Raw genomic sequence first — 27468 nt, 5'->3', positions numbered from 1 at the left:
TATTTTTGCGTATTTAGTACATTTGTGTAATCCGCAGATGCAGGGAAACACGACTTCCGTGCAATATTTTTGTGCAATACATTGTTTATATTGTGTTGTTTGCTTTTATTTATATTGTATGTGCACTGCAACAGAAGACTTTTTAAATCTCATTGTACTTTGTGCAATGACAATAAATGTAATCCATTCTATTCCATTATGAAAAAAAGTCAGTCAAAAGTCTGTGGCACACAGGTTTATTAAACAATATGGTATATAAGTACGAAATGAGCCATTTTGAACCAGTTTGTACAGTGATCTCATTCTTATTTTCAGCATATTTACAGTGCTGTTGAGCTGCGTGACATGAGAGAACAGTTCGTCATGGATTCAAGTTTAATGTAAGATAGAAAATGATGCACACAACTCTAAACACAAATCAGCAGTTGAACAAGTTCATTTCTCACCACAGGCAAAAGGAGAACAGGACTTGGAAGAGAATTTGTTTGGACTGAAAGAGAAACTAAAGTGATTATTTGTACATATGCAAGACAAATACGGAGCCAAGGCCAGTAAAGAAAATAACATTCTGGCATTAGGGGGAGGGACAAGCTTTAATGCAGATGTCTTCCATCACCTGCCTGCTGTGTTTGTATGTGTGCAATAGTTCCTAGATCTAAACAAACACGTCAATCTTCCATAGATTCTGCAAGCAGGAAGGAAAATTAAGGCTTTCCCAAAGGCAGTCCTTTTGAAAAAAATGGCATATTAGAATAAATTAGCCTGGAACAGGAGCAACAGAGCAAAAGGTCAAAACTGGCGAGAGGAAAAAAAAAATCCCAGTTTGAACTTTTACAGTCTGCTCAACACAAATACAATATTTATTTGCAAAGATACAAAATTAAAAAATAATGAAAAATAAAATCAGATATTTTTTGTTTTGAGAGGTTTTTTAAAAAAAAAATACCAATACCAGAGCGTAACAAATGCAAACCAAATTGAAACACAGCAAATTCTTGCCTGGCTGGTCCAAACCAAAAAATATATCCTTTGTGTCCTCTTTGCAACAGTGACTGGTGAATCACCGTGTTGGAATAAAAAGCAGTTGCTCGGGTAGCAGACAGTTCACAGTTCATAGGCCTCATGACGCTAACCGTTTTACCAAGACCTACCTTCTGCTACAATCCTTCAACAAATTTCTCCAGCGTGTCTCCCGTCGGGTCCCCCACCATGCCCATGTCAGTACTTAAGCCCCCTCGGTTTGGTGTGTTGAGCTGTGGAAGCATGGCACTGTGCTCCGGCGTCCCCATGTGTCCCTGCTCCATTGGGCCTGACATAGGTCCTCCAAGGCCGGGGTGAGGGGAGCTTGAGAGAAGGGCGCCATGTTGGGGAGAGGGCTGAGGCTGCATCCGTGGAGAGGGGCTGGAATGCGGGGGCTGCTGCGAAGGCGGCCGAGGCGACTGGACCGGGGCTGGCGAGCGCACTTGGTTGCCCAAAGAGTTTGCCATGGGTTGGCCAGTTAAGTGAGCACTGGCCTGTGCTTGGCCTTGGAGCATGTGCGGCTGAGGGCTCATGGAATTAGCTTGCGCCGGAGAGCCCATCTGCTGCTTCAACATCTGCTGTTGCTGTTGCTGGAGCATCCGCTGTTGCAGAAGGTTCTGGGGCCCGTCCATGCCCATGCCACCTTGGCCCATTTGGGAAGAGGGAGGGAGCTGGCCCATAGGCCCGACACCTCCTTGCATAGCCATCTGCTGCTGCTGCATACGGAGCTGGGAGTAGGTGGCCGGCCCCGGCTGCTGCTGGGGGAACTGACCGTGGGGCTGAGGCATGCCACCTTGTTGCTGCTGCTGTTGCTGCTGCTGCGCCTGTTGCTGCATCCTCAGCAGCTGCTGTCTGCGGTAAAGCTGAGGATTGCAGTTTGGAGCCACATTCATCATTTGGCCTTGGGGTCCCATGGGGGCCATACCCTGCGGCCCGACCTGCTGAGGAGCTTGCTGCTGAGGGGGAATTCCAGGCCGCTGCACCTGCATCATGGCCTGCATTGCTGCCGGAGATCCCTGCATGGATTGATGGTTCTGCTGCGGCTGACTCGCTTGATATTTTGCCGCCCTCTGTTTAATGAAGGCAGCCATGAGCGGGGGGTTCGACTTGAGGATGTTCAGGACCTGCTGCTGCTGCTGGGGAGAGCTGGGAGATCTCAGGGTGCGCCGTAACTCCTGCAAAGCGTTGGGTGCGATGTTACCAGGCATCCCCCGAGGCATATTCTGCTGCTGTGGCGTCATGCCCTGTTGGGAGGGCCCCTGGGGAGGCATGACTCCGGGCATTTGGAGCGCCTGTTGCTGGGCCATCATGGGCCTCTGCATGAGCGGGCCTTGCTGCATGGTGGCGCCTTGAACCTGCTGAGCGGCCATGACACCTTGTTGTGGAGGGATCTGCTGCGGATGGCCCTGAGGTTTCTGCATGGGACTCTGCATTCCCGGACCCCATTGTCCTTGCTGCATGGCCTGCATCACCTGAGGCCCCCGGGGCCCTTGCATCATCTGCATCTGACCCTGCATGGGTCCCATCATGCGCGGGTGGTTCATCGGCATCCCATTCATGGTGTAATTTTGCTGCTGTTGCTGCTGCTGCTGCTTTGCTTTTGCTACCATCTCAATCTGTTTAGCCACCTTCAGCGCCGCCAGCAGGGGCTGCTGTTGCTGCTGCTGCTGCACCATCTGAGATGGAGGCTGCTGTTGATGTGGTAAGCTGGGCAATGGAGACTGCTGCTGATGGAGCGGCGACGACTGAGGACCTGGTTTGCCCTGCGGGATCGGTGTCGGGGGCTGGCTGATGCGACCATTGTTGGGGAAGACTTGGCCGACATTGGCATGGTTGGGTGCCGGCTGCTGCTGCTGCTGCTGCTGAGGTGGTTGGGGCTGATTGGGCATGGGCTGAGGGGTCTGCGGTGTGTTGGGCTGCTGCACAGAGTTGGGAGTATCCGGGGCAGACGACGTTGGTGGCGATGGCATGGGCATACCCCTTCCAGCCATCGTGGCCATTCTGCGTCGCATCAAATGATGCTGCTCGAGCCGATGCCGTAGCTGCTGTTGACGGAGTTTGTGCTTGATGTTGAGACAGAACGGAACAGGACACTTGTTCTCCTGACAGTGCTTGGCGTGGTAGCAACATAAAGCGATGAGCTGCTTGCACACGGGGCAGCCACCATTGGTCTTGCGCTTGCAGCCCTTTGTGTGTTGAACCACCCTTTTCATCTTCTGACACGACGGCAGGGAGCAGTTGGCGTTGCGGCACTGGCAGGCGTGCACTAGGGACTGAATGCAGCGCTGGATGCTGAGACGTCGGCTTTCCTGAGGGCTCTTGGAAGCCTCTGCGTTCTGGGTGTTGCTGTCGTCATCTAAACCTAAGCCCCACTTCACCATCTGGTGTTCATGGCCCTTTGCATTGTAGCAGTTGATGCATAGGTCATAGTCCTGTGGCAGAGAAGGAATACCACGTTTAGGTCGGACATTCAACTGGTACATTATTTCAAAATGTTGGGTTTCCTACCTCACAGACAGTGCAGTGCCAGCGCGTCTCCACGTGGTGCTTGCACTCGTTGCAGGTGTAGACAAAGCGGTCCTGGCCCTGGTTGTGCAGCTCCACCAGCATGCACATGCTGCTCCACTTGCATCGTCTCAACGAGCTGAACTCCCAGTGCTTATCTCTGGCCAATGTCAGGAAGGCATCACGGCCATCCATCAGGTCACAAGACAACAAAGGGTCCGGGTCCATGATGGGTGGTAGGGTGTTAACGACCGGGCCGGAATGAAGGTGGATGACAAAGAACACCTGGTAGGAGGATGTTTATTTTAGGAATAGAACACGACATGACGACAAATTGACGTTATGAGGATGGCTCACCTCCTTATGCTTCTCCATCGTGGCGTAGAGCTTTTGGGACAGATCATTGGCTACATTGGGCATCCCAGGCTTTTTCTTGTTGGCACGGCTGACGCTGCTCTTATTCTTGTTGGTCTTTTTGTTGTTCTTCTTTTTGGCATTCTTGCTGTCAGCGTGGGCTCCCTTCAAATGTTTGCACATGAACATAAAAAGCATGCAAATAGCAACTGTTGAAAGGACCTTGCTCAGGTCCTTTCCCCAAATGTTTAATCCTCAGATTATTTCAGCTCACCTCCGGCGTCTCACAGGAGGCCGTGTTCTCCTCCTTTTTCCTCTCCTCCTCTTCCTGCTCCAGTTCCTTTATGCTCTCCTCCAGCACATTAGGCCAAAAGTCCCCCTCAAAGTACGGCAGCTCATATGCACTGGTTAGCCTGTCTTCCGTTGCTTGCTTGAAAATGTCCTGGAGGCAGAAACACAGAACAGTATAGTGGCAGAATGTGGGAACGTTTACAAAACTTTCCACAAATGTCTGTGTCGGCTATTGTTAGCCAAAAATATGCACAATTAAGCGCATTTTACAAACCTTTGAATCTCCAAGCAAGAAAATTAAGTAAAATACAACTAAGGTATTCACCAGCAACATTCAAAAACTGTAATGTTTGTTGAGACACACAAGCACCAGACTTGATCACTGGAAGAGTCTTGGGGCAAGTATAAATGAGCTCACAACAGGTACAATAATCCCTAAAAAAAACACATGATACCGCTGCGGCCGTAACACACAAGCTGAAACTCAAGTCTGAATACCAAATGTCACTTCCTGTCTGCACCTCCACTCAGCGACAGTAACAACGGAACACATTTACACCAACATTAGCCTTATCCGTGTCTTATACGGCTTATTTTACTCATAGTATGTCTATGTCTTAGTGTATAAATAAATTTAATGTCCGTTTATAAATAAATTCACTAAAAGAAATTCACTAATCCCGGTCGGGTATGGAACCTATTAACAGCCATAAACAAGGCATTGTATTCTTATTAAAAAGTTATTTGTACTGTTGACAAACAGTACTTCACACAATAACTCTACATGCTCGTTCAAAAACGTTTCAATCAGAAAGCCATGCTTACGGCATCTAAAAAGTCGCATTGGGGATGGGGGGTCAGAAACAAACAAGACATAATTTGCTGACCTTAAAGTCATGTAGGATTCTCTCAGCAAAAGCCTTTTCCAGCATCTTTTTGTACCACTCTTGGAGCCGCTTGGGTTTGGGGATCTTCTGGTCAGGAGGGTGGCAGTGGAAAATGTAGTCGTCCCCTTCGCTGGGTGGGCAGGCCCAGATGTGACCCATCACATACCTAAAGGGGATGCATAGTCTTTTTTTTTAGCACTGCTCTACTATCAAATGAAAACATAATTGATGAGCGTTTGTTTTGTTTTTTAACGTACCCCAGTTTCTTGACATACTCCAAGTAGCCTATTAATATTTCATGGTAAACTGCAGTCCTGAGCATGCGTGGTTTGAAGAAGTGAATACTGTCGAGGTATGATATATAAACCCGCCTACAAGACAAAAAAAATAGTTATAAATGAAATTGCATTTTAAAAGGATTTCTTGTTTTGCCCATTATACACAATCCTTGGGTGACATGTTTGAACATAAATTCTTCTGTTTTCTGTGCATTCTTCAGATACAAAACAGCAAAAATTAGGCAGCTTTTCTGCCCATAAAGATTTCTGGAGAAAAAAAAACACCAAAAATAATTTTATTAATGTAATCATTATTTATTTAATTTAATTATTTAATTTGAGGTATTTTAAAGAATATTTTTCTTTTTTTCCTCTCACATACTTTTATTTTTCAGTCTCACTGAAACAATACTATAACATTGATGTTTAATATCTATGTTAGCTTGTGATGACTGGTGTGGTGACTGTTTAGTTGGAGTGGTTTCTTTCTTTCTTTTGTACTGGACGATGTACGATAGGATGATGTGTTTGGCACGTGATTGGCACATGGTTGGGTGCCTCAAGCTGGGTGAAGGTGGTTGGATGTGGGGTTTTTATTCTGTGTAGACAAGGAATAATATATGTTTTGTTAGGATGAGGTTGGAATCTGGGTGGTTAGGGCACCCCCCCTAACCACCCAGATTCCAACCTCATGGGACTAGATAAGTCTTGACTTCTTCCCACTCCCTTTCGAACATGTGTACGTTTATATATACATAAGTATTTTTATTTGAATTGATTTTGGTTGGTTTGTTGCGCTTTGGATGTTTTTCATGTTCAAAATAAAGAAGAAAAAAAAATGCAAAATTTTTATAATGTGACCTGTATGTTAACCAAGCTACAGCGACATTGTAATTAACATTGCTACACCCAAGAATTACATTACTACCGTAGTGACACCTCGCCACACCGACTTTGGTTTGCAAAAGTTAATGCTAGGTGTAGCGTTCTTATATATTTAGAATGCACTGTTTGTTCATGTCTCACATAAAGATTATAAATGATGGGCAAAATTTGTCTTTTCAGGTAAAAGAATGACTGAAGACAAACATTGGATTTCTTTGGTGCTTTGCTTTACCTTGTATTTGGAAAAGGACAATCTGAGCCATACTCCTGGACGTGCATGCCAAAGAAACAGACGTCCACACCGTCGATTTCTTCAAATGCAAAAAGTGCTTTGGTTCTATAAGGGAAGCTCTCCACCATCTCACCCGAGTCCACAAACCTGCGGAGCACAAAAGCAACACAAACGTGTCCAACCATCTCCATTGTGATCCATGCAGATGAAATGGCTCACTGGAAAAAAGGAATTTACCTGGACTTCATTCCAGGCTTCACCTCCACTGTTTTGTCAGAGCTGGCAACAACTCGCACAAACACCTCACCAGCCTCTGGGTGGTTCTGTCTTTTCAAGTACTTGTTCACTCTGTCCTCAATGTACGTCCCCAACCTCGTAGACTGCAGCCCTACACGCAAAAGGAAAGATAATTCCATTTATACCCACTAGTACAACTCTTCTGATTGTTTCATGTTGACATTGAACTTACTTTTGGCTGAAAACCTGTTCTCCTTTTTGGTTTTCCCAGCCCTCTTCAGACAGTTATCACAGATAAAGCTAAACGGCAAAAGAGACAATTAGGCATGTAAAGAGAAATGTCTGTGCTTGGGTAGTTTGAAGGATTCTGCACTTCATCATCCACAATCCTTATGTGGAACATAAACATAAGTCTCTCTTTTCTGTGCGTTCTAAAAATATAACAGCTAAAAATATAGGCAGCTAATTAACACATGTAATGGGATGCACCTATTAGTTTTATAAAGCCTTCTGAAAAAAAAAACAACAAAAAAAGCGGCAACAATGCTACATTTCCATAACATAACCAAGCCACAGCGACAGTGTTGTTATTAATATTTGTATTAACATTGTTACACACAAGAACTAGGTTACAGGTATAGTGACACCTCGCCACAGCACACTGACTCGTAACTAGCACTACCTGGCAGCCAATGGGCCCAGGAAGGAAGCTCTGGGAATGCTTAAAATAAACAAAGTACAGTAAAGTACTGCAAGTATTACATGTTACTATATGAAACTTTGTTGGAGTTTTCTAGGCGGAGTAGGTGTGTCCCATTAAGAGCGTTCTTAGCTGTTTTTGTATGTCTTTAAAATTCACAGAAAAGAAAAAGATGTGTGTTTTTGTCTCACATAAGGATTGTGGATGATGGGCAAAATGGCTAGTTTTTTTTTGTGGCCGTCATGGTGAAACTCACCCTGATGGCCAAATGACGTCGTAGTGCAGCACGCAGATCTGATGCATCTTGCGTCCGCAGTCTTTACATTCAACAAACCTGCAAGGAAAGACATTTACAAGAGGCACTCCTTGTTAAGGACTGAGGCATCAACACAGTCATCAGACATCAAGTAGACAGTACAGGTAGTACTCACGGTTCAGGGTCCAACATGTCATTTTTCTTCTTTTCAAACTGTTCTTTGGAAATCATTCTGAAGCAAAATTTTGAGAAATGACAAAAAAAGGAATAATGTCAGCTTTTGTTCTAAATGTCTTAAATTATGTCTTGTTCATGTTCCTAGTAACTTACGTCTGCGACTGTGCCGGGTCATCCCCCAGGGTCACACTGTTACCCTGGATCTCGTTGAAGCACTTCTCACAGAAGTGATACCTGTCAGCGACAAGATCATATTGGTGAAATGCAGCGGCATAATGAGGACTGTCCATTTTGCAGAAATTCACTTAATCACTAAAATGACGCTAAACGAAGGATCCCTGTGTATGAATTTATTCACAGCTCTTTCACATTTCAATACTTAACCTAACTAAAAACACCAGAAGCCTCTCTATTGTGAACTAATATGAGTTTTGTTATGTCATTATGTTTTTGCATACTCAAAAATCAAAACAGTTAATAAGCGTGACTGAATTATGTATTTGACCTTTCAACCTTATTTTAGAGGCTTTAACCCTCCGCTTGTTAACCCGTTTTACATTTTAATGCATAAAAAGAATCACATAACATTTATTTATTGCATCAAGGCTTTCTGACTTTGTCAGGAAACTATTTCAACAAAATAAAACCAAAAAATATTTTTTACTACATTTTAAAATGATCTGGTTGAAATTATGACCAATGTATTGTTAGGGTCGGTTTCGACCTGGTTATAATAATAAGACTATAAAGCAATATTTTGAGCCATGACTGAAATCATAAGTGTACAATCAGCCAACACAATGACAACCAGCTCCTCTTCTCATCATGTAAGCTTCAGGGGATTCTCATTTTGACCGCTTTTCCAGTATACCAGCAGAAAAACAATGTCCAGGCATGTGAGGTGAATTCACTCATTTGACTGGCTGATTTCACATTTACAATTTGGATCATGGAAAGAATGGCAAGAAGTACAGTGACCCAAGATCTGGACCTGTTCTGCTTTTTGATTTCAGTTTATACTAAAGTTCTGTTGCTGAAAACAATAACTTTTTCTACCTTTTCTTGACATTAATATATATGGGTCAAAATTGACCCCAACACCATAGATGTTTCTTTAGTGATTAATACTAAAATGAGAAAATAAATAAGACTAATTGATTTAAGAGATATGTTCAATAGCCAGGTAACAAAAGAACCTTCAATTTATTAATATGATTCTTTTGAGGTTCATTTTACCATTTTTGGAAATTGAAATCAAGGGGTATAGTGACAAAAAAAAGGCCTACATGCCCACACCAAAAGTATTAAAACCAACACTTTAATGGATGAGGCAGCCTATCTATCTAAGAAGGTAACCAAGACACGAGAAGCAAATTTGATGGTAACTTATTGTTTTTAGTGTATTTTATAGCTGATTTAATACATGGGTCAAAACCGACCCGTTAACATAAGAGATGATACCAGAAAGCTAACTCAAGAGGAAGGTTAAAATCAAATGATTAAATTTTAGACTTTCAGGTCGCGCGGATACCACAATAATGATGGGAAAATTTTATAATAAAATAAATATGAAAACATAATATTTTACTGAATGTTTTGGTTTTATGGTATATGATAAATTTAGGCAAGCAGAAAATACAAATTTTGCTCAGGTGCAGTAATATGTTCTGTCCAGCAGGGGGAATCCTGGGTGCTTCTGCAGACTTTGACACTAGACTTGATCACAATTTAGGACATAAGACATTTGTGGAAATGAATGCAGTGCTATGTGTTATTAATGGATGTGGTATCCTTCACCTTTACCATCCTTTTTAAGGCTTACCTGTTCTGATAGCTGTAATAGATGCCATCCCTTGAGATAGTACACAATTGTTTACCATAGCAACAGAGCGTCTGGGGCGAGAACTCGTACTGTGGAGACATCAAAGATACGCATCATGTATCTGTGTCATAAAAAAGTGGCATTTGATATGGATACAGTCCCGCGTCATCTCACCTTCCTGCTGCAGCAGTAGCCCAGGGACTTCATGACGGGTTCGATCTCTACCTCAAACACCTCTGCCAGTTTGGTGCAGTTTTTGTAAACGCGAGATGTTTTACGGTTGTACAGCCACGCATTGTTGAACATGAGCCACACGTCGTCCACGTATTGCCACGGCTCCTGGTACTGGCCTGTATCCAGTTTGCGCTTGATGGTGGACAGGTCGATGGGATTTTTCACGATGTCAAAGTAGTCCTGAGGAGGCGAGAAAGGGACGACATTTACAAAAAAAAATGTCTAAATGAATTGGTGTGCATGGAAAAGTGTACACTCACAGGGATGTCTAGCAGCAAGGGGTCCACAGGTTGTCTGAAGGGCAGGGACTCGGGGTCTTGCCTGTAGAGGGCCTCGAGTGTTGGCATCAGGGCTTGTCTTAGCTCTTCAGGTCGGAAAACTGTAAATGCAACAATAAATATTAGATATGCATATATTTTTTACAAGCAACACAGATGATGCCTGGATTCTCACTTTTTTTGCGGCTCTGAGTAGGAGGTGTGGCTGTGCTGTTGGCCCCGCCTTCCCCCTCTTCTTTGGGTTCAGCCTTTATCTCTGGCTTCTTGTCCTCGGTTTCCATTGCTTCCTGCTTTGGCTCGGTTGCATCTTCCTCCTCTTTCTTCACCAGTGAGGGTTTGGTGTCATCATCCTGGTAGACAACAGAATCAAGATAAACGAGTCAGAAAGCGGATAGATAGATTAGGCCAGGGGTGTCAAACTCATGCCATGGAGGGCCGAGACACTCCAGGTTTTCTTTGCAGCCGGTCACTAAAGCAGGTGATTTTAATGATTGACCCTCCTTTGGTTTGAGGGAAGGAGCTCGTCATTTAAATCACCAGCTGGAGAAACTGGTTGGAAAGAAAACCTGCAGTGCTTGGGCCCTCTGTCGACACGTGGATTAGACCATCAGCAGGTGTGTACAGGCTGTTATGGGGGAATTATAACGTCATTTGCTAACATTCACAATTGCACCAATAACAGATCATTAAAAAAAACACTCATTAGTTACTGTACCTCTTCTTTTATGCTAGTTGTCTTGTTTCCAGAATTGCTGTCATCATCTTCGTCTTTTACTTCAGATTTGACCTTGACATCAGAGGCAGTCATGTCTGACAGGGTCTGTTGAGAGTTAAGTTCGGCCACCGAGGCTGGGGTGGGCACTCTGTTATCAATGCTAGCAGCAGCCTGTGACATCTTAAATGGGGGGGGGTCATGATCAGACATAGAAATATTGTCCTCATTTACAGTCACTTTGACTTTCTGGTATCTCACCGGTGTGCTGGGATGCTGTGCCGGCACTGAGGTGGGCTGCTGCAGCTGGCTGGAAGTGTCAGGCTGGGGCTGCAGGGGGGTGAGCGGCTGGGAAGGGTCTGAGGCAGTGCTCATGGCGGAGGGCGGACGAGGGAGGTTGCTTGGTATGTGGGTTTGGTTGGAGGAGGGCCCGCTCGTGGAGCCAGGGGTGTTGGGCTGTGGCTGCACCGAGCCCTGCGCGGGTGGATGGTGTTGCTGATGCACTGGCAGGGTGGTGGAGGGGTTGGGAGGAGGGGTGCCGCCCAAGCTTGGCTGAGCTGCTGTGCCACAGGGCAACTGTGAGCTAAGGCTTCCCAGCGCATTCAAAGGGAGGTTGGAATTTGGCGGCTGCTGAAAAAAAAATTGTACGAATGAAGAAATTAGTAAAGATGATTTTAATTTTATTTTATTTTTTTATACACACAGCTTCTCACCTGTGCACCGACAGCTTGCGTGACAGGCTGACCCATACCGACGTTCACATTCATAGCTCCTCCAGCAGCTGCAGAGAATTGCGCCTGAGGCAAGAACTGACCCTGGTTGGCCGACTGGGGAAGCATGTTATTCGAATGATTACCCATCATTCCTTGATTTTGCGGTATCCTCGAAGGGGACATGCCCATCTAGCAAAGAGACAAGATATTGATTAACATCATGATATTTGTGTGTCTACGTCTCATTTGCATAACACGACTTTACCCCCCCCCCCCACACACACAGGTTAGCCAAGTAAAATTTAGTATTTTTATGATAAAATCTTAATCTGAAAGACAGAATAGGTAGAGCTCACCGCTGGGACGGAGTTCATGTTCATCTGCTGTGGGTGGTTCATGGGGGAGGGAGCCCGCGCCCCCAAGGGCGTCTGTGACATCTGGGCATTCTGCATTGCCATTGGGTTGTACTGATTGATTCCTGGAGGAATACACATTTGTTTATTATACTGGGCAGTCGCTGGAATTGAATACAGTGATCCATCGTTGGTCGCGGTTAATTGGTTCATCTCTAAAAGGAGGGCGCTGCAATGCAAAAAAGGTTTGGGAACCATTGAGATGCGGTATGTAGGATTATCAGTGCTTAACTGAGATAATAAGGTTTATGTTTTGTTAAGTGTGCAAGAGCAGGGGTTGTATGGCTGAAAGTGTATACATTTTGCCAAATCTATTCTTTTAATAGTGCACTAAAAACAATAAAATGGTTGCTTTCGGTGCACACATACCTTGGGGCACCTGCATTCGGTTCATCATTTGATTTGGCATGTTTGGCATAGGCACAGGTCCATCTGAGGTGGAACAAAATTAATCAAATTAATCATTTATTTAACAGCCAACTAAACCATCCACCAGTCAGAGATTTTGGCTACTAACTGGGAGGTCGGACAGGCTGTCCCGGGCCCATTGCGTTGGGCTGACTCATCTGTGACTGCTGCGGACCAGCGTTCCCGACCATGCCGGGCTGCTGGTGCCGCGAGCGCCTCTTCTCCTCCAGTTCCTTCTGGATCTTGTATATCTTCTCTGCCAAAAAGTGGTAATACTCATCCTGGTCAGAGAACCAGAAGGGACAAAAGTTGTTTACAAGACTGTGTGACGATCTAAAATTCCCTGCTTTTACTGGTTTCATTTACCCTGCTGTTGGCCGACTCATACATGTCACCCTCAACCTTGCGCGCGTACGCCACCAGGTTGTCCATTCTTCGGTCCTTCAACGCTGCAGGATCCGGTGTAGGAAATATGGCTTGTACTCTGCAGATAATTAGCGGTTGGGGGAAAGCTCATTCATTACATATTCCAAATTAATATGCCAGTGCTGATCTTTTGATTGGAACATACAGTTTGTGCACTAAGTGGGTGCGCAAGTCCTGAGTGACGTGTTCATGCCAGGCCTTCCGGACCCCTGAAGCCGAGAGAGGGGTGGCAGCGGGCAGGTTTCCCATAGCTCCTGCCACTGATCCATCTGGCAACAACTGACTGAAGGACAATAGAAGAAGGGAATAATTATTATCATAGGTAGCGATGGCCATTTGTAGCCCACAGCACATTCTAAAAAAAACAGAAAAAAAACTACAGCAAAAATGAAGAGATCAGCAGTAACTTTACAAGAATAAAAGCAAAATACTAGGAAAAAACTGTTGTTATCTAACAAAAACAAGTCATGACTATCCGAATAACGTAGTGGTTTTGTGATGAAATTATTTTCACAAATTGTGATGAATATTTTCTTGAAATATTCAAGAAAAAAGATGTTTAACTTGCAATATTATGAGAAAAAATATAGCAGTAATCATTGGAGAGTAAGGTTGCAGAAAAAAAACATGTTATAAGAATAAAATGAAAATATTATGGAAATAAAGTCATTTGCGAGAAGAACATTTACCATAATAAAGTTGAAATTGTTATAAAACGTAAAACAACAGAAATGGAAAAAAATAGCAGTCATTTTGAAAGAATAGTCAGAAGAAAAGTCGTACTGTAACAAGAAAAAAAAGTAGCAATTTCAACAAAATAATAATAATTATTATTATTCATAATAATAATTATATAGTTATAATTAAATAATAATAATAATTTTTCATTATACTTTTTTAATTTTTGTAGCATAGAGGTTGAATATGAATTATTTTAAGTCTTAAAATGAGAAACAACAAAATGAACCTTTTTTTTTAATTTGCAGAAAATATTCTGTTAAGAGAATACACTGTAAACATTATGCATAGTTTAAAAATGCTGAAATGTTGTCTCGACAGATTGCAATTAATTATTTCACTGCAATGTGTTGAAATATTAAAGAAATGATTAATCTACGAATGCTCACTTGAGTGCGGAGGGCAAAGAGTCGCCACTGTGCAAGCCAGTTTGGTCTGAAGAGGGGACACCCATGCCTGCTGCCATCTGGTTGATCTGATTAGTGCCTGATAATCATGAAGGGACAGACATAAGCAACAAAGCCATTTTTACTGAAAGCCGAAACAATAGATTTTGTTCTGTACCTAGAGGGTTAATATTACGTAGCTGTTGGTGTCCCTGGGGGGTTTGTTGAGTAGCACCCTGGCCCTGGTTCTGGCCCTGAACCTGAGCAGGGGACTGGTTGCCATAGGGGAGCCCAAGAGCGGCATAGGCCCTCTGCATGGAGCTGGGGTCTATATGTGTGGTTGCACTGTTAATGGTCGGGGCGCTGGGCTGGCCCGCCCCCACGGTGTTGATTGCGTTCTGCAGGTTGGCGCCAGGGGAACCTAGCATAGCTTTATCAGTAAAGGGAAAAATTAGTCATTAATCACACAACATATTTTGGGTTTAATTCTGTGTATTTTTTCTGATACAAAACATTTTTGGGGGGGATAAAGTATAAATGTTAAATTTAGCATTCTGTCGCATCTCTGACGGTAGCTTCCTGCTGTGTTGCTTGCTGACAGGGAGCATGCTGCCTCTGTGGGGGGATTTAAATCCGTCACTGGGTCATTGAGCCTATCAGAGAGCAGCCTGGCCCGAGGCCCTGCCCCCACTCATAAAAGAGCAACCAAGCCCCTCCCCTGGGTGTCCCAGTACATGCCGAGCCTTTCTTAAGGAATCCTCCCACAATTGCCTCAGCGTGTTGCAACCTCCAGGTGGCAGCACCTCATGTAACACATGGACTTGATGCCAAAAGCTTTTTTCCACCCAAAAAAATGAACTGTTCAACCTTTGATCTCCACATTGATACAGTGAAAGAAAGTGCGCTCACGTTGCTGGTTTCTCTTGTCACTTGCATTCTTTAGTGGTAGGCACACAGGACAGTCGTGCCGTGTGCAGTTCTTCCAGTGGGAGATGATCTGTCTGGATGACGCACAGTGGGCCACTGTGGGAGGAGAAATAAAAGCATTAAATGAAGTGGATGACTGATGAAAGGTATGACACTAAAAACACTCACCCTGGCAGGACTTGCCAGCCGGGCAGTGGGTCATGTGGTTGAGGACGTTCTTCATGGTGCGGCAGTGGGGCAGAGTGCAGTCCCTCACTTCCCCGTTGGCCCGCTCCCGCCGCTGGCACTTGTGTGCGTGGAGCAGCAGGACCAGCTGCTGCTGAATGAGTTTACGCTTCTCGGGATCGGCCGTCGGGCCGGTCGAGACGCCGCCGGGCCCCCCGGGGACGATGCCCACCGACGCTACCTGCTGCTGCATCTGGGACTGCGACAAAATGACGACACGGTCCTGTCATCTGTGCCTGCATGCGTTTTTCCAATTTCTCCAAAGATCCTGCTGACACTCACCATGTTCGAAACACTCCCAGCTCCCTTTAACTCAGACGGGAATTGAGGCAGATTGTTGGAAAGGACTGACTTGCTCTGGAGCTGCTGGGCGCTGACCCCTGTTGGACCATACTGCTGGCCAAATGGAGCCCCCGACATCCCCATCTAGCACAGACAGATGGAACAAAGACAGGTCAGAACATCCGCAACCTACCATCAGATGATTAATGAGTGTTCTTATTTCAGACATTTAGACAGTCCTGTCCTCGTGTGGTCGTTCCGGCGGTAAATATTAGAGATGCATGATATCTTTCTTTAAAACTGATATTGATAATTTTCTGCTTCTCAAAACGCAGAGCATTTGGTACAACTAGCATGTGAAATGTCTTCCTAAAGAAAGGTAGGGAAGTTTCAGGAGGCCGTCAACATCACTGGTAGGAGGGGAAAAAAAGCAGCGCTTGGTTTGCTCACCTGCACAGCACAGGTAATCTTGCCTCGGAGCATTTCTTTTAAGGTCAGTTATCAGATGTATTGGTATGACATCATAATTCCCTTATATTGGACTGATTTGTATAGTAGAGGGCTACACAGCGGTCGAGTAATTAGCACGCACCCCTCACAGCTAGGAGACCAGGGTTCAATTCCACCCTCGGCCATCTCTGTGTGGAGTTTGCATGTTCTCCCCGTGCATGCATGTGGGTTTCCTCCCACATTCCAAAAACATGCTAGGTTAATTAGTGACTCCAAATTGTCCATAGGTATGAATGTGAGTGTGAATGGTTGTTTGTCTATATGTGCCCTGTGATTGGCTGGCGACGACTGTACCCCGCCTCTCGCCCCAAGACAGCTGGGATAGGCTCCAGCACCCTCCGCGACCCTCTTGAGGATAAACCGTAGAAAATGAATGAATGAATGTATATTAGGGCTGTCAAATGATTCAACATTTTAATCAAATGGATTATCATAATTAATCACCATTTGCATGTGTGTGTGAAAAATGCCCATTTTACCGTTTGCAAGTTGGAGACATAGTATATGGTGTTGGAATTCCACTGCTGTTGATGTGTTCGGGTTAGAATAAAGTTTTTAAAAAAAAAAGAGTGTCATACATTGTGTGGAGACGCCACACTATGCTTCCGTCTGCTGTCATAACAGAGAGGTGTGGCTTGACATGATGTACATGCATTAAGTTAAAAATCGTAACGTAATTAATGAAATAAATGTATGTATGTATAGAGATATTGTCTTTTTCCAAAGCTGCCAAACACAGCAGACTATTTTCCACCGCAGCTCTGTTTTTAACCACTTTGTAATGTGCATTACCGCCATCTACAGGATCGGAGTGGAACAGAATCATCTGACAAGTCTGGCTGATACTAAATTTCTAACATTTATAATATAAAAACACCACCAACACCAGCTGGTATATGTTACCAATAGTGGTCTAAAAGAACACACTGAACAATTGACTGACTCACTCAGACTGAAATTGCAATTTTTCCACAATTGTGAGTTAAAATGCATTAAAAATGTCAGTTTTGGTTTGGCCCACATAAGTTGATTGGTCACGTACATGCCCGTAGATGCATCCTCACCCACATAAGCAACAATTTGTAGTCAAAAATGGGTGCCACTGTCAGTGACATACAACATCTTTAACACTTGTCTGCTAGAGGATTTAGGAAAATCGTGAAATGTAAAAAAAAAGGTTGTACAAGGCAGATATAGTTACTGTTATGATTCTGTGATAGTGATTTATTCCCACGCCCTTATGTATAGCTCCCTGCATCAGTCTGTCTGCTGCCTGCTCTCAGCGCTGCTCCAGCAGAGCGAGCAGGCCCAGCCTAGAAGACAGAGATGTGGGAGGAGACATCAAGTGGGAAGGACCAGTTTGCTAGACAGCTGAGCAGAGCCGCTGGGTTGCAGCCTGCCCCTCCCCCTCCTACACACACACACACACACACACACACACACGCAGCGCTTGCCTGATGTCTCTCTGCTAGTCACACCAGAGCACGACTTTCACCTCATCTGGCTAAGGTACTCCTAGCTTAATGATCTCCGTTTATTGTGTGTGAAGTGCCAGCGAGCCGGAGGATGGCATAGAGACTGCTTGCTGTTTGGATTTCTCTTGGAATAACACCCCCCCACCCCCATTTCTCTTCTTCCACTTGCCCGTTTTCTATTGCATCCCCCACACCAGCAACACCCCAAGTAAGCCCTCTAAACTTGATTTACAGCTCCATTATCTAAGACCAAGAGGCAAGAGAGCAGGCGGGGAGAAATGGAGAAAAGGGACGGAAACGAAAAAAAAGGAAAATTCTACATTTTAGAAAGACTAAAGCATAGGAGCAATAAGTGAGGGACAACATTGGGTCCATTTTCAGTCCCTTTCAGTCCTGAAAGCGAGATGGATTTGGACCTCACCTTATTCATGTGTCCAGCTTGCTGAGGAGTCAGCGCGTTGTGTCCGCCCAGCTGTGACCCGACTTGGGTGAGTGTCTCAGCCAGCACACTTCCTCCAACGCCCGCACCAACCGGCATACCTTGGCCCTGGTACTGCATGCCAGGTCGTCCTCGACCTCCTGGTCCAAGAGCTCCATTCATCACCTGTCCACTCGGGCCCAAGACCCCGTGACCCTGTCCACTGCTCAACATGGCCTGATTGTAGCCCATGCCCCCGTTGCCTTGTCCCGTAGTTAAGCCTAATTTCTGAGACTGGGGTGACTGGTGATTGGGAGACCCCTGCCCCAGGGGACTTTTACCCAGCACGGCTCCAAGCTGGCCTCCCACCATGCCACCCTGTTGGGGGCTGGCTGAGTTGATGGAACTTCCCAAGATGGAGGAGCTACCTGGACGGAGGAGTTCAGACAGCTGCTTGTGTTTGGCGGCGGCGTCAGACACGATGGAGTTGAGATTGGGGGGCCCTCCTCCGCCCGGGCCACCGTTTGAGGACATTCCCATCTGAGATAGGTCTCCGTTTGGGATGAGCTCGTCTGGAAGGTCATTTTCCAAGTCAAACAGAGAAACAAGATCTATATAAAAGAAAGAAAAGGTAATATGAGCAAGATTGCATTTTTGGGGGTGACATATGACAAAATGTATCTTGATGCATAAGGTAATCCAACACTGCCTTCCAGCAGCTCCTCAAGGCCGTGTGTTCCACATCAGCTGAAACATTACCAGAAGATTCTGAGAATGCCGTGCTCGGGGAAGCCAAGACTCGTCGGGCGTAAATGCATTTCAAATACATGTTGCTGAATAATGCTCGCCCGAGGTGTTTGCTATCAGACACAGCAGTCACAGCGTCTTTGAGGAACCCTCAAGGTGAGCCTTTTTCTTGGAAAACGTCTGAGCGTTTTCATCGCCACATGTTGACACGCCCCCTCAATAGAGCTTGTGGCTGATGGAGTTTGCACGCAGTCATATTACACCAGACTAGGGATTCTCTAATGCTCTCAACATGGGACCTGCATGTCCAATGGTCATTAAGTTGCCTCCCACTGTTAATTTTTTTATTTATTGTATTTTTTTCATTATTTAAGTAATTTTCATATTTATTTCTCCCTTCATTTATTTTATTTTGATTTTTTAAAGACTTATTTAAGCCAAAAATGTTGTTTTTTTTTTAATCACATGAACACTCGGAGTGCCGCAGCATCTTGCTAGATTAATGTGACGCGATTTCTGTCACATGGGCACTAGGCTTATACTGTATATTGCCATTTGCATGCCTTTTCGTTGTAAAATTTTATATTGTCAAGAAAATGTGTTTTACAGAAATGAATTCAATGGAGTAATTGGACTTACATGATTTTCTATGGGATAATTTGTTCTGGTTAGAGTCTGTTTTGGTTTGAGTTGAATTTTTTGGAAAGGCTGAATGATGTTAACCAAGGCACCACTGCATTTTATTCCCATGTAAAGGTTCCTGTGTGGCTGAATCAATTTTGCTTTTCTCACTCTTTCCGTGCGTTATATTTGTTCAATTATTATTTATTATTTGACTAATTTTAATTACAAAAAAGGCAACATGCAACTTTTTTATAGAAAATTTTATATTGTCAAGAAAATGCGTTTTTATAGAAATTAAAGGAATGGAGTAATTTGACTTACATGGTAGTAATTTTTTTTCTATGGGTAATTTGTTTTGGTTAGAGTCTGTTTTGGTTTGAGTTGAATTTTCTGAAGGGCTGAATGATGTTACCCAAGGCACCACTGCATTTTATTCTCATGTGAAGATTCTTATGTGGCTGAATAAAGGCTGTTTTGCATTTCTCACTCTTTCCGTGCATTATATTTGTTCAATCATTATTTATTATTAGACTAATTTTAAATTACATAGAAGGCAACATGCAACAATTTGCAACTTTTTTATAAAAATTTTATATTGTCAAGAAAATGCGTTCTATAGAAATTAAAGGAATGGAGTAATTGGACTTACATGATTTTCTATGGGTAATTTGTTTTGGTTAGAGTCTGTTTTGGTTTGAGCCGGATTTTCTGGAACGGCTGAATGATGTTAACCAAGGCATCACTGTATTTTATTCTCATGTCAAGGTTCTTATGTGGCTGAATAAAGCCTGTTTTGCTTTTCCGTGCTTTATATTTGTTCAATCATTATTTATTATTTGACTACTTTTAATTACACAGAAGGCAACATGCAACAATTTGCAACTTTTCTATGGGATAATTTGTTTTGGCTAGAGTCGGATTTTCTGGAATGGCTGAATGATGTTAACCAAGGCACCACTGTATTTTATTCCCATGTAAAGGTTCCTATGTGGCTGAATAAAGCCTGTTTTGCTTTTCTCACTCTTTCTGTGCTTTATATCTGTTCAATCATTATTTATTATTTGAGTAATTTTAATTACACAAAAGGCAACGTGCAACAATTTGCAACCTATTTATAGAAAATTTGATATTGTCAAGAAAATGCGTTTTATAAAAATTAAAGGAATGGAGTAATTGGACTTACATGATTTTCTATGGGTAATTTGTTTTGGTTAGAGTCTGTTTTGGTTTGAGCCGGATTTTCTGGAACGGCTGAATGATGTTAACCAAGGCATCACTGTATTTTATTCTCATGTCAAGGTTCTTATGTGGCTGAATAAAGCCTGTTTTGCTTTTCCGTGCTTTATATTTGTTCAATCATTATTTATTATTTGACTACTTTTAATTACACAGAAGGCAACATGCAACAATTTGCAACTTTCTCCAGAAATGTTATCACAAAAGCTAAAAAAACCCTGCAACTTTCATCGTTTGGGAAAATCAGGCATGTCCATGCTCAGATACAAATCAAACATGTGGAAACTCAAATCCTGCCAGAACTGAATAGAAACACAAAAGCCTATAAGAGGAAAATAGTGGAATTTTCAAAATTTGGAGGTATAACAGTCACAATCATCGCTACTGTTTATTAGCAACAAAGGTGAAAAAAAGTGGCATTCAAAAGGTCACTTTTGAAGTTGTGGGTTTTTATGACATCATGCAGGGAAACACTTCTTCCTTAAGGGAAGATCCCGGCCCCAAGCTAATGGGGGTGCCCACTCTGGGCATATGCCCACTACTTCATGGAAGCCTACATCTTAAAGAAATCCTGGAGCTGTGCCGTCTATGCATCAGTCAGCAACCGACAAATGACCTGTAAGTTGGATCATCTTGTTTTCCCTTCAGCCAAAAAGCTAACCTAGCATGATGTTATTACTAATGTACAACGTAGTAGATCACCCATAAGAGACATACACTAAATACGTCTCCCAGGTGATGATACAAGTTGCTGTGCAGGTTGGGCAGGCCAGCACACACACATCCTTAGGCTACTTTTGAAAACTTTGTCTTTGTAGTTATATTTAGCACAAAATTACTCGACACGTGTTGATAGTACAATGAAATGCGCAGCCTGAAGATGAACTTGGTATGAATAGAGATCACAAAAAGCATCACAGACACGTTCACCTTTCTTGTTTGTGTCTCAAAAACGGTAAGACAGCAGCGGTGGCGGACGCTCCAACATGTGGCGTCATTACCTTTCGCCTGTGGTCTGAGCAAGAGAGTGGTAAAGCTAGTCGCTAGGCAGTGGGGGTGTGTGCGAGGTGTCACTACGCAAGCGATGTAGTTCTTGGGTGTAACAATATTTATAACAATCATTAAAGCTGTCCATTAATGGGACATTGGGCTCATTTGGTCAAAGTCCATAGGACAATTTCGCCGCCGCCGTCGCCGGCCAAAATGGCCGATTTTCTGTTTGTTTGGTAACATAGGTTCTTCAGACTTTTTTTGTGCGTCCTGTCATGATTGACGTCTCCACCAAGCTTTGTGATGACCAATGAAACTGGTGGCAGGGGCTAGTTTTAAGGTCCTCAAAAAGGGGACCTCGCAGTTTCAATCACAATGTCACTGTAGCTTGGTTAATATGCGGGTCACATGATGTAAATGGAGCTTTGTAGTAGCTTTTTGGAGGTTTTTTCAGAAGGCTTAGGTGCGTCCCATTACTAGGATTACCTTATAGTCTTTTCCTATCATTGTGAAGCAGAATTTACCAAGCGTTAGATTGTTCACCCACTAATAGGGAACGTAAGATGGGTTTAGACCACTGTGAGACAGCTTACTTTTATGTCACTAATGATGTGTTGTTGCAATAGTTATCCTGCTCCCTCTTTATTGTTATTGTTACACATTTGATTTATTAGCGTCTATAGAAGTATTGTATTGACAAGTATTGACTACCAGTGTGTAAAAACTCTGGTAGAGCCACTAATTGTGGTGGGAAAAGACTATTAGCAACCCCGCATCTTCTATGCTAACTGTTACTTATTGCTTGCCCTTCTGACTCTTCCACACAACCAAAATGGCGTTGAAAGATTACAATGCATTTCATTTACTGGTAGGGAATCAGGAACTCCAACCGCTTGTGCCTGATGGTGGCGTCTTTAGGAATTTCAACCTGTTTAGGGTCGGGAGGGGATTGTTCAGTGTTTATAATGATTTTGTGACACGATTGAACGATCTGCAAGTAAATACTTCTCCATACTAATGTTTCTTATCGTCACGATGACAGTATTTTATTCATTTCATATATCCGCTGCGACACAATTTGTTTGGTTTGTTTACATTTGATCTTATCATTGGAAGAATTTATATCGGTATACCGGCACATAAAATAGCATATCGCTTTATTTGTCCTCCAAAAATATTGACAATAATATCGTTTAGGATCAATTTATGGGATAGTAAACACTTCAAAACCCACATGCATTGTATAAAAGTTAGTCCTGGCATGTTTTTTTACCCCACTGTGCTTTTTTTCTACGAAATTTTTAAAATCTTGTCCCGTCTATTGAGTTGGATGTCTTGTGACACCCCATCAATGATACCTAAACTTTGCTAAATTCCTGGCATTTGCTGAAACAACCAATAGGCGTGCATGTGTTACATCGGCTTACACAAAGCAGGAAGAGGCGGGATATAATGCTTGCATGCGTTATACGCTCTCAGTCCCTGTAACGGTGGCTTCTTCAGACACTTTATATACGCGAGTGTTACAAAAACGGTACAAAATTTGATGTATGAGGTGCATTAATTCAAAGCATTTCAGTTTTTGTCTTGTTTACAAAGTGGTTTGCTTCGTTTTACGCTTGTACGCCAAGCTGGATGACAAGTGAGTGCACTCTGTGCATCTGTCTCAACACCTGGGCATGTTGGTTCTATAGCGGAACAAATGGAGTCCATGAACCCGACAACGGTACAAAATTTTATGTATGAGGTGCATTAATTCAAAGCATTTCATAATTTTTGTCCTGTTTACAAAGTGGTTTGCTTCTTTTTACGCTTGTACACCTGGCTGGATAACAAAGGGAACTATCTGTCTCAACACCTGGGCATGTTGGTTCTATAGTGGAACAAATGGAGTCCGTGAACCCGACAACGGTACAAACTTTTATGTATGAGGTGCATTAATTCTAAGCATTTCATAATTTTTGTCCTGTTTACAAAGTGGTTTGCTTCTTTTTACGCTTGTACCTCTGGCTGGATAACAAGTGGGACACCCTGTGCATCTGTCTCAACACCTGGGCATGTTGGTTCTATAGCGGAACAAATGGAGTCCGTGAACACGACAACGGTACAAAGTTTTATGTATGAGGTGCATTAATTCAAAGCATTTCATAATTTTTGTCCTGTTTACAAAGTAGTTTGCTTCTTTTTACGCTTGTACCTCTGGCTGGATAACAAGTGGGACACCCTGTGCATCTGTCTCAACACCTGGGCATGTTGGTTCTATAGCGGAACAAATGGAGTCCGTGAACCCGACAACTGTACAAAATTTTATGTATGAGGTGCATTAATTCAAAACATTGCATAATTTTTGTCCTGTTTACAAAGTGGTTTGCTTCTTTTTACGCTTGTACACCTGGCTGGATAACAAAGGGAACTATCTGTCTCAACACCTGGGCATGTTGGTTCTATAGCGGAACAAATGGAGTCCGTAAACCCGACAACGGTACAAAATTTTATGTATGAGGTGCATTAATTCTAAACTTTTCATAATTTTTGTCCTGTTTACAAAGTGGTTTGCTTCTTTTTACGCTTGTACACCTGGCTGGATAACAAGTGGACCATCTGTCTCAACACCTGGGCATGTTGGTTCTATAGCGGAACGAATGGAGTCCGTGAACCCGACAACTGTACAAAATTTTATGTATGAGGTGCATTAATTCAAAACATTTCATAATTTTTGTCCTGTTTACAAAGTGGTTTGCTTCTTTTTACGCTTGTACACCTGGCTGGATAACAAAGGGAACTATCTGTCTCAACACCAGGGCATGTTGGTTCTATAGCGGAACAAATGGAGTCCGTAAACCCAACAACGGTACAAACTTTTATGTATGAGGTGCATTAATTCTAAGCATTTCATAATTTTCGTCCTGTTTACAAAGTGGTTTGCTTCTTTTTACGCTTGTACACCTGGCTGGATAACAAAGGGAACTATCTGTCTCAACACCTGGGCATGTTGGTTCTATAGCGGAACAAATGGAGTCCGTAAACCCGACAACGGTACAAAATTTTATGTATGAGGTGCATTAATTCAAAACATTTCATAATTTTTGTCCTGTTTACAAAGTGGTTTGCTTCTTTTTACGCTTGTACACCTGGCTGGATAACAAAGGGAACTATCCGTCTCAACACCTGGGCATGTTGGTTCTATAGTGGAACAAATGGAGTCCGTGAACCCGACAACGGTACAAAATTTTATGTATGAGGTGCATTAATTCTAAGCATTTCATAATTTTTGTCCTGTTTACAAAGTGGTTTGCTTCTTTTTACGCTTGTACACCTGGCTGGATAACAAGTGGACCATCTGTCTCAACACCTGAGCATGTTGGTTCTATAGCGGAACGAATGGAGCCTGTGAACCTGAAAAAAGTACAAAATTGTATGTATGAGGTGCATTAATTCTAAGCATTTCATAATTTTTGTCCTGTTTACAAAGTGGTTTGCTTCTTTTTACGCTTGTACACCTGGCTGGATAACAAGTGGACCATCTGTCTCAACACCTGGGCATGTTGGTTCTATAGCGGAATGAACGGAGTCCATGAACCCTCCCATCAGTGATTCAGTCTCCTGTTCCCAATGGGGAAAGGCGGGCTTTGCACTACTGACTGCGCCACTTGCCATCTGCGTCTGCGGTGTGCTACACGATGGAATCATTTCTTGGTGCAATCTCCCATGACACCATCGGATGTCAATGTCAGCCCTCATCATCCTCTTGAGACGTGAAAAAGCTTGTGACAAACAATGAAAGAATGAAGTTACTGCAAAACGGTGGAACTTGCGTTTCCGCTGCCGTGATTCCCGAAGCAAAACACCTCATCGTGCACCAAATGCATTTTTGCTACATCCAAAACTTGAACTTGAACAAAACTCCAAACTCTCACAAAATGTTGCACCCTATTAAACGTAAACAGCATATTCCACACACAATGTTATTAAACGTCAATCATTCATTCATTCATTCTCTACCGCTTATCCTCACGAGGGTCGCAGGGGGTGCTGGAGCCTATCCCAGCTGTCTTGGGGTGAGAGGCGGGGTACTGGTCTGGACTGGTCGCCAGCCAATCACAGGGCACATATAGACAAACAACCATACACACTCACATTCACACCTATGGACAATTTGGAGTCGCCAATTAACCTAGCATGTTTTTGGAATGTGGGAGGAAACCGGAGTACCCGGAGAAAACCCACGCATGCACGGGGAGAACATGCAAACTCCACACAGAGATGGCCGAGGGGGGAATTGAACCCTGGTGTCCTAGCTGTGAGGTCTGCGCGCTAACCACTCGATTATTAAATTATTTAATTTAAAAGCTCTTGACACTCCGGTTTTCCTCGCCCGAAGACAGCACCCCCGCGACCCTCATGAGGATAAGCGATAGAAAATGAATTAATAAATTCCAATTCCAATATTTTGCAGAGTTCATTGCTTTTGATAAGAAGCATTTGTATGATTATATCACATATCGCTATATTAATTAAGAAATGGTCTTAAATCATAAATTGTTGACAATATTATTGTTTATCAGGAGGACAATCGTCCAGCAAAATTTGCCATCACAGTCTGGAATTTTTTTTTAAATCTTTGATTGTTTTGAAATCCTCACAGCTAGGACACCAGGGTTCAATTCCACCCTCGGCCATCTCTGTGTGGAGTTTGCATGTTCTCCCCATGCATGTGTGGGTTTTCTCCTGGTATTCCGGTTTCCTCCCACATTCCAAAAACATGCTAGGTTAATTAGCGACTCCAAATTGTCCATAGGTATGAATGTGAGTGTGAATGGTTGTTTGTCTATATGTGCCTTGTGATTGGCTGGCCACCAGTCCAGGGTGTGTACCCCACCTCTCGCCCTAAGACAGCTGGGATAGGCTCCAGCACCCCCGTGACCCTCGTGAGGAAAAAGCGGTAGAAAATGAATGAATGAACGTTTTGAAATCCACTTTCTCCACCATTGCCAGACTTTGTGACAACTGACTTCAACTTCCCAAGTTTTCAATCCTTCCCGTTTGCCTCCGAGCAATAAAAGTGCCATGCAAAATGTTCTCAAACTATCCGACCAGTTTGCAGCAGCAATGTATCAGCAAACATGACTAATAACTGTTAGCGTGTGGCATTATTACAGGAGGTTGACAAACCGAAAGTGTAGCCATTAGCTAGCTAAGAGTGTCAGGAAGCAGCACCGACTCACCTGGACCATCCGATGCTGAGAGAGGCGAATTCAGTTTGGGTCGCTTTGCAGTTGGGGGTCCAACATCCAGCAGGTTGTCAGCCATTCTGGTGGGCGTTGTAGCAGTAGAAGCTTCTTTTTTTATTTTTTTTTTTAAAGAAATGCTAACTTTCAGTATGACAGCGCGTCCAAGGCTCAATGGAAGTATTTTTTTCTTGAGTGGCAAAAAGGCTGCCCGGTGAGAGGGATTTCAAAAGAAAGGCAACAGCGCCACGCTTCGCCACGGAAGATCACCCCATGATAATCCAACACCCAACACCCACATAATTATCCTCAATAACTGCATCCAAAAATATTTTGCGCCGAGAAAAATAAATAGTAAATCAACCATGAATTATCACACAAAGCGTAAGCGAAGCCATTTCTCCGGAGATCGCCGGTTCGCGTCTATCCGGAGTCATTTTTTTTCGCCGTCGAATCGAGACTCCTTAAAATCCAACACAGGCTCCAATAAAAAGAGCAAAAATCGACAAATATTTTCTATGAAGCGGATTATTTTTCTCGTCGCTGTCGCCCGGGGAAATACAGCGTCTCGACGCCGGAGATACGGCGAGAAGCACTGCTCGCTAAAAGGGAAATCAAATTTACAGTGGGCTTTTGGCACGACAAAAACCCCGAAAAGCCCTCACATGTTGGCATTAATCCTCGCCGGGAGAGCTCACGCTTCGATTCTGGGAGAGAAAACGCCGTTCGGGGTGTGTCTGGGTGGCCCCGCTCGGTATTTTTACAATTAATGCTAGCCCAGAAATCCCGATTCCGAGCCGCGTCAAGATGGCGGCTGTTGATTCCTACGATACAAAAAGTTTTTTTTTTCTTCC

General features: G+C 43.5%; 1 protein-coding gene across 2 annotated transcripts; it reads right to left on the bottom strand.

Annotated features, from left to right (window-relative positions):
* Positions 1-220: 220 nt before the first annotated feature.
* crebbpb (CREB binding lysine acetyltransferase b) lies at positions 221-27468 on the bottom strand. 2 transcript variants are annotated; one of them, XM_058049341.2, is made up of 31 exons: positions 26612-27468; positions 17793-18400; positions 15387-15530; positions 15048-15303; positions 14862-14975; positions 14131-14382; positions 13956-14052; positions 12974-13111; positions 12769-12886; positions 12512-12683; positions 12364-12426; positions 11938-12059; positions 11582-11770; positions 11130-11498; positions 10872-11051; positions 10332-10506; positions 10139-10257; positions 9819-10058; positions 9645-9733; positions 7976-8056; positions 7821-7877; positions 7646-7723; positions 6922-6989; positions 6690-6840; positions 6453-6599; positions 5315-5428; positions 5058-5223; positions 4154-4321; positions 3883-4044; positions 3529-3810; positions 221-3452 (listed from the first exon to the last, which is right to left on the bottom strand). In XM_058049341.2, the coding sequence occupies exons 1-31, from the start codon at positions 26694-26696 to the stop codon at positions 1158-1160; spliced, it is 7299 nt and encodes a 2432-aa protein (XP_057905324.2). In that variant the 5' UTR covers positions 26697-27468; the 3' UTR covers positions 221-1157. The 2 variants fall into 2 exon arrangements, with proteins under 2 accessions (XP_057905324.2, XP_057905325.2); XM_058049342.2 differs by having other exon boundaries at positions 11130-11495.

Source organism: Doryrhamphus excisus, linkage group LG16, assembly GCF_037039965.1.
Source record: "Doryrhamphus excisus strain RoL-2023G ecotype Guam linkage group LG16, RoL_Dexc_Guam_v1.1, whole genome shotgun sequence".
NCBI classification, from domain to species: Eukaryota; Metazoa; Chordata; class Actinopteri; order Syngnathiformes; family Syngnathidae; genus Doryrhamphus; species Doryrhamphus excisus.
This window is presented reverse-complemented; position numbering and strand designations above follow the sequence as displayed.